This window comes from Bos taurus, chromosome 29 (assembly GCF_002263795.3).
Source record: "Bos taurus isolate L1 Dominette 01449 registration number 42190680 breed Hereford chromosome 29, ARS-UCD2.0, whole genome shotgun sequence".
Lineage (NCBI taxonomy): Eukaryota > Metazoa > Chordata > Mammalia > Artiodactyla > Bovidae > Bos > Bos taurus.
In genome coordinates this window covers 40,959,677-40,966,893 of record NC_037356.1, presented here as the reverse complement: position 1 = coordinate 40,966,893, position 7,217 = coordinate 40,959,677, and the positions used below count along the sequence as shown (strand labels likewise).

General features: G+C 53.0%; 2 protein-coding genes across 3 annotated transcripts in view; one reads left to right on the top strand and one right to left on the bottom strand.

Moving 5' to 3' along the window:
• CSKMT (citrate synthase lysine methyltransferase) overlaps positions 1-7,217 on the bottom strand; it is a 427,761-nt gene that overhangs the window by 30,920 nt on the left and 389,624 nt on the right. The window lies entirely within an intron of this gene.
• B3GAT3 (beta-1,3-glucuronyltransferase 3) lies at positions 2,236-7,095 on the top strand. Of its 2 annotated transcripts, NM_205805.3 has the most exons (5): positions 2,470-2,597; positions 3,733-3,907; positions 5,235-5,595; positions 5,752-6,042; positions 6,620-7,094. In NM_205805.3, exons 1-5 carry the CDS (start codon positions 2,516-2,518, stop codon positions 6,716-6,718), a joined length of 1,008 nt encoding a protein of 335 aa, NP_991374.2. In that variant the 5' UTR covers positions 2,470-2,515; the 3' UTR covers positions 6,719-7,094. The 2 variants fall into 2 exon arrangements, with proteins under 2 accessions (XP_005226936.2, NP_991374.2); XM_005226879.4 differs by lacking the exon at positions 3,733-3,907 and having other exon boundaries at positions 2,236-2,597; positions 6,620-7,095.

The window sequence follows — 7,217 nt, the reverse complement described above, 5'->3', positions numbered from 1 at the left end:
AGTTCTGGCCTGAACCACAGACCCTTAAAAGCCCAAGGACCTGACATTTTCAGCCTATGCCTTGTTGGTTGAGCAGAATGACTGAGTGCAAGCCTTCATCAGCTTGCTTGATGGCCAGTATGTCACGAAGGAACCTAGCAAGATCGTCAGACTTTAGTGGGGCCTAGTTCATAGTGGTGACTAGAGCTAATGGGGTCCCTCTAGAAATAGCTGTATGTTAGATGGTCTCACACTTAAGACTGCTTTTCTTTATTTAGAATTTATCTTTGGCTGTGCTAGGTCTTCACTGCTGCGTGGACTTTGCTTTAGTTGTGGAGACTGGGGGCTGCTCTTCATTGCAGTGCATGGGCTTCTCATGGTGGCTTCTCTTGTTGCAGAGCATGGGCTCTAGGGCGCTCGAACTTCAGTAGTTGTCACTCGTGGCCTCAATAGTTTCAGTTACCAGGCTCTAGAGCACAGACTCAATAGTTGTAGTGCACAGGGGCTTAGTTGCTCCTCAGCATATGGGATCTTCCCAGACCAGGGTTTGAACCTGTGTCTCCTGCATTGGCAGGCGGATTCTTTACCACTGAGCCACCAGGGAAGCCCAAGACTGCTTTTCTTTAGCAGTATTAAAAAAATTTGTGTTTGTATCAGTGACAGGAGATGGTTTCCTCCATTTTGCAGATTGGCCACAGTCTTAGAGATTATTTTAACAAGAAACTAGGTTGGTTGGTTTGGGAAAACTACTGCTTAGGATGGTTTATGCCGGTGAGGAGTTGGGGGTGTGTTCAGGAAATTCCTCAGCTCAAGAAATATTTCCAGTTAATTCCCTGGGAGATAGCTCATCGCCTTGGCATCCCACCCCCATGCCTATTGTCATACGTTTATGAAGTGTGGGTCAGAGGAAAGAAAAAGTACAAGATCCTGGAGTCAGGTATCTAGAAGGCACATAGAAAATTGCACAGTGGGGATTACATTATTTGGGGCAATCTTAGTTCCTTACCTGTAAGATGGGGACAAAAATCTATCTCACACCCAAGTGGACAGGTACTGTGACAATGCTGAAGAGCAGTTTGCTCTTAAACTACTGCTGGATGTGCTGGGAAAACACTATCGATGTAAACTCTTCATCCCAGCAAGGGACCTGATTCCAAGTGGACATACTAGAACATCTACAAGAGGTTGATTAATCATTAATGAAATGCCAGAAATGAATGCCCTTTGCTATTTTCCAGTTCATTATATTACTGTTAGTTTTGCATTTTTGCCATGATCAAAATTCTGCAACATCAATTTTTAGAGTGATAGTATTCTAAATTGTGGTTTTCCTTGGTTCATATGGTAAAGAATTTGCCTGCAGTGTGGGAGTTCCAGGTTCAATTCCTGGAAGATCCCCGGAGAAGGGAATGGCTACCTACTTCCACCAGACCGAGGAGCCTGGAGGGCTATAGTCCATGGGGTCGCAAGGAGTCACACACGACTGAGTGACTAACACACAGACATGCTAAATTGTATTAAGATTATCAAAATAGGATTATATGAGACAACCAGAGCACAGGCTTGGCAGTTTAGTTCAGTTGCTCAGTCGTGTCTGACTGCAACCCCATGGACTGCAGCATGCCAGGCTTCCTTGTCCATCACCAACTCCTGAAGCTTGTTCAAACTCATGTCCATCGAGTTAGTGATGCCATCCAACCATCTCATCCTGTCGTCCCCTTCTACTCCTGCCTTCCATCTTTCCCAGCATCAGGGTCTTTTCCAAGGAGTCAGTTCTTCGCATCAGGTGGTCAAAGTATTGGAGTTTCAGCTTCAGCATCAGTCCTTCCAATGAGTATTCAGGACTGATTTCCTTTAGGACTGACTGGTTTGATCTTGCAATCCAAGGGACTCTCAAGTCTTTTCCACCACCACAGTTCAAAAGCATCAATTCTTCCTTGCTCGACATTCATTATAGTCCAATTCTTACATCCATACATGACTACTGGAGAAACCATAGCTTTGACTACATGGACCTTTGTCGGCAAAGTAATGTCTCTACTTTTTAATATGCTGTCTAGGCTTGGCAGGGCTGTAGATTTCACTCATTCATGTAGCAATTATTTATTGAGCTACTGTCACTGCGTGCAGTGGCTGGTGGATGGGTGAGTGAATGAATGTAAGAAAATATGCTCTCAGGGACTGGAGATCAAGGCGGAGGGTCTCAAAGCCACTCCCACGTTACCTTACTTTGCTCCTGACCACCTGCCAGGCACGCTTGACACGCCGGATATGACGTCGCCCACTCCCGTGGTTCCCAGAACTAGGCAATGGGACCGGAAATTACCCAGAGGGAAGGGGGGTGTGCAGACTGACCGGAAGTGGGCCCAGACGGGCGCTGCCAGCGCTAGCTCCCAGGAGCCTCTCGAGACGAGCGTGAGGAGGGCGGGACACGGGGCGGGGCCGCTGCAGGGGCGGGGCTTTCAGGCGGGCGGGGGGCGGGAACCCCTTGTCCCCGCCGGACCCCGCCTGCCCCGGCGGCGGCGGCGGCGCGGCCATGAAGCTGAAGCTGAAGAACGTGTTCCTCGCCTACTTCCTGGTGTCGATCGCCGGCCTCCTCTACGCGCTGGTGCAGCTCGGTGAGCGGGGCGGGGCGGGGGTGCGGCGAGTCGGCCGGAGGGCACCCCTCCGCTGTGCATCCCGCCCTGGGGATGAAGCCCCGCGCAGACCCCATTCATCCAGCTCGGTCCTCCGACAGCCCCTCTGCGGCCCCTGGGCGCACTCCCCTCTCCAGAACGCACCGCGGCTGCCCGCCGCACCTCGGGTGAAATCAGACTCCTTCCCAGAGCCTGCCAGGCCCCGCGTGATCCCGTCGCCTTCTGCCTCTCTAACCCCATTTCCCATCCCTCTCGCTCGCTCTGCTCCAGCCACACTGGCTTCATGACAGTTTCTCGAAAACCCCACGCTCGTTGCTCTAAGCACTAAACCTGTCTCTGCTGTAACCTTTTCTCCTAGTTGTTCCCCAGCTGCCTCTTTCTCATCCTTCAGGTCTCAGCTCGCTGACATGTCACCGCCTCACAGAGGCCTTCCTTGACCACCTTAGCTAAAAGTCACTCTTCTTACTCTGGGTCCTCTTTTAAGTCTCCCTCCTATTTGTTTCCTTCATAGCCCTTACCACAGTTTCTAATAATTTTATTAATTTGTTTCTTTGCTTAGCGTCCAGCTCCTCCACTAAACTGAAACCTCCATGAGGGCAGGGACCATGTCTGTGTGGTTTCCTGCTGCAGCCCGGGCACGTAAGGCAGTGCCTCCCAGGAGGAGCATTCAATAAATATTTATCCAGTGATGGAATCAATGAATTTAATGAGTCTTTGGTCACACAGCCAACGGAACAGATTGAACCCTGCCTCTTATGCAGGGATTTAGAGACTGGGCCACTGCATGATTCTCAGGTATTTGAAAGACTGCCCTGTTTAGGAGATCAACTTGTTCATTATGCTTCCAGAAGGCAAAATTAGGCCCAGCAGGTAGAAAGGATGGAGGCAGGTGATCAGCTTAATAGACACATGAAAATTGTAATGGATGGAATTGTTAAAGTTGGAGAAGCGCTGCTATTTAAGGTAGCGAGTTCCTCACCACCCTAGGTGTAGAAAAGCTGTTAGAGAAGTTGTAAGGAGAGCCCCGCATTGGTTAGTTGAATGGGAAGGTTAATGGCCCTTTGGGATGCTGAACATCCTGTGGTTCTCTGCCCCCATCCCTGTTTCCTGGGACCAGGCCAGCCATGTGACTGCCTCCCTCCCCTGCGGGCAGCAGCGGAGCAGCTTCGGCAGAAGGATCTGAGGATTTCCCAGCTGCAAGCCGATCTCCGTCGCCCACCCCCTGCCCCTGCCCAGCCCCCTGAACCCGAGGCTCTGCCTACTATCTATGTTGTTACCCCCACCTATGCCAGGTATGGGCTCTGACTCACCCAGGATCTGCCTGGACCAAGAGGCTGGGGTTGATGATGAGTTTCAGGAGGCACTGGGCCAGGGGATGTTCTTCAGGCTAAGGCATTGCCAAATGTCAGGCTAAATGAACCACATCATTCCCCAGAGATCTTGGGGAAATTGTTTTTTTCTATAGACAATAGACGGGAGGACTTCCCTGGTGGTCTAGTGGTTGAGACTCCGGGCTGCCATCGTGGGGAGTGCGGGTTCAGTCCCTGGTTGGGAGCTCTAGGATCCCGCATGCCATGTGGCATGGCCAAATGTGCCATGAAGTACTGTAAAAAATTCCTGAGAAATTTTAAGATACAACAATAAAGTTTCAAAGAAATTCTGAACTTGAACTTGCCAAGTGAGTTCACTCTGACTCCTTAGGGAACCTTTGGTGAGGAAGTTTGAGAACCCCTTGACTAATGTAAAGTAGAGGACGACTTGGCCATTCAGTCGTATGGTGGTCTAGAAATAGTTACACCAGTTGTTACGTAGTGTGTGTACTCTCTGTCCCACACTGTGCTAAGTGTGTTCCTTTTTTAAAAAAAATAAAATAAAATAAAAGGTAGCTTTATTAGTGATACAAACCAACTGGGGAATGTGGTTTTGAAAGGAGCCAAAAGGGCTTGCTGACATCTGCCTGGAATCAGATGGCTGGCCCACCTAGGCTAGGCATCTTAAGACCCTCCCCTCTCCATGCACACACTGCCAGCCCTGGGGCGGGCAGGCCCATCTGAAGGGCAAATAAACTTATAAGAGACTCGGTGATGACCTTGGTTCAATCATTTTGGTCTAAGAAGGCACTGCCCTCTGCCCAGCAATGACAGACATCAGGAGACAGTGTCTATAAGACTCCCCCACCTCAGACTCCGGTTCTGTATTGTCTACAGAACCGGAAATCAAAAGGAGACTTGGATTTCTCTGGTAGTCCAGAGGTTAAGACTGTGCTGCCAACGCAAGGGGCACAGGTTCAGTCCCTGGTTGGGGAACTAAGGTCCCACATGGCATGCAGCATGGCCAAAAACATAAAAATAAATAACAGGGCAGGTGAGGGAATTCCCTGGTGGTCCAGTGGTTAGGGCTCTGCGCTTCCACTTCAGGGGGCACAGGTACCGTCCCTGATTAGGGACCCAAGATCTCACAAGCTGAGCTACTCACCCAAAAAATAACAACAGGGAGTTTGGGTGCTGGTCAGGGAAATGTCGTGAGGGTGCTAGGAGTGGCCCAGAAGAAGACATACGTACCTGCTGGAGTGGGCAAGTGGTGGCCACCCCTTTCCCTCCTGCATCTTTCCCCCTGCAGGTTGGTGCAGAAGGCGGAGCTGGTGCGGCTGTCCCAGACCCTGAGCCTGGTGCCCCGGCTGCACTGGCTGCTGGTGGAGGATGCTGAGGGCCCCACCCCATTGGTCTCGGGGCTGCTGGCTGCCTCTGGCCTCCTCTTCACACACCTGGCGGTCCTCACCCCCAAGGCCCAGCGGCTCCGGGAGGGCGAGCCAGGCTGGGTTCGGCCCCGAGGTGTAGAGCAACGGAACAGGGCCCTGGATTGGCTCCGGAGCGGAGGGGGTGCTGTTGGGGGAGAGAAGGACCCACCCCCACCAGGTACCCAGGGAGTCGTGTACTTTGCTGACGATGACAACACCTACAGCCGGGAACTCTTTGAGGAGGTGAGCACTGGCTTGGGGCTGGGGAAGCAGGCCCGGTGGGACCCGCTTCATCACTGTCCCTGGGTGGGGAGTGGAGGGGCAGAGTGACTCAAGTGGTCCTTGCTCCTCCTCTTCCTCTGGGCCACTTCCTGTCTCTTCTTTTCCGACTTCCGCTAGATGCGCTGGACTCGTGGTGTCTCAGTGTGGCCTGTGGGGCTAGTGGGCGGCCTTCGATTCGAGGGCCCTCGCGTACAGGATGGCCGGGTTGTTGGTTTCCACACGGCCTGGGAGCCCAACAGGCCCTTCCCAGTGGATATGGCAGGATTTGCTATCGCCCTGTCTTTGCTGTTGGCTAAACCCAATGCCCGGTTTGATGCTACTGCTCCTCGGGGCCATCTGGAGAGCAGTCTCCTGAGCCACCTTGTAGATCCCAAGGACCTGGAGCCGCGGGCTGCCAACTGCACTCGGGTAAGGGGATGGAGGTAGGCATAGAAACCCGGTTCTGGGATGGACAGGAGATGGGAGAAGTGGAATGAGGCCCTGCGGAGCAGGATCGAGGATGGGTGTTTGAACAAGGAGAGACCCTGCAGAGCTTGCTTACTCTACTGAAGGGGAAGTCAGAGAAGGAAAGTGGTCTCTTGGCACCCCTGAGACAGAGAGAGGGTAAGGGATTAGGCCCCATTTCAGAGGCACTGGTTTCCCTTGTGGCTCAGATAGTAAAGAATCTACCTGCAATGCAGGAGACCTGGGTTCGATCCCTGGGTCGGGAAGATCTCCTGGAGAAGGGAATGGCAACCAGCTCCAGTATTCCAGCCTAGAGAATTCCATGAAAAGAGTATATAGTCCATGGGGTCGCAGAGTTGGAAATGACCGAGCGACTAACACTTTGACTTTCAGAGGCACTAAAGCCTCCCCCTCCCCCTGCCCTTCATACTTGGCAGCCAACATGGTGTGTGTCCAGGAGGTGGGAGGATCCGTTCTATCCTGAGTGCCCCAAGGCTTGGCTGAGGCTGGGCCTGGCTCTAACTGAAACCTCCCTGGACAGGTTCTGGTGTGGCACACACGGACGGAGAAGCCCAAGATGAAGCAGGAGGAGCAGCTGCAGCGGCAGGGCCACGGCTCAGACCCAGCTGTCGAGGTGTGATGGTGGCCCTACCCTGCCCACCAGCTCACGAGGCACAGAGCTGTGGGACTGTGCCCCTGGCCCGCCCAGGATGTGGTTTTCCAAGTCCTGACCCCTCAGAGCCAGGAGCGGCCCCTCCACCCCTTCAGCCCCTCCCCTGGCCTGCCATGTGGCACTGCCCACAGGCTAGGGACAAACAGCCCTCCTATTGAGCCAGACTGGCCCTGTCTGGGGCGGAGCAGAAAACAGACAGACTCAGGAGGGAGGGCAGCTGAGTCACTGGGTAACTTATTGGGGCTGGGCATGCACTGGGGGGGCTGGAAGAGCTGGGCTGGATCCTCCCCACCTGAGCATGCTGACCACCCCCCTCCTACCTCCAGAATAAAAACTCAACCTGGCGGGGCCTCTGTGTTCCTTCACTTCCCACATCAGGTTCTTGCATTTGATTCTTACCAGGGTCAAAACCCTTGGGTCCTGGCTTCTCCATCAGATGGAAATCAGTTCTTTCAGGGCCCCCCAC

What these genes read in the sequence shown, in the direction of transcription:
- B3GAT3 (XM_005226879.4), top strand. Translation starts at nt 2,251, where the DNA reads ATGACGTCGCCCACTCCCGTGGTTCCCAGAACTAGGCAATGGGACCGG. An exon ending in CTACGCGCTGGTGCAGCTCG is followed by an intron (nt 2,598 to 5,234) that starts GTGAGCGGGGCG and finishes TTCCCCCTGCAG; the next exon opens with GTTGGTGCAGAAGGCGGAGC. An exon ending in GCCGGGAACTCTTTGAGGAG is followed by an intron (nt 5,596 to 5,751) that starts GTGAGCACTGGC and finishes GACTTCCGCTAG; the next exon opens with ATGCGCTGGACTCGTGGTGT.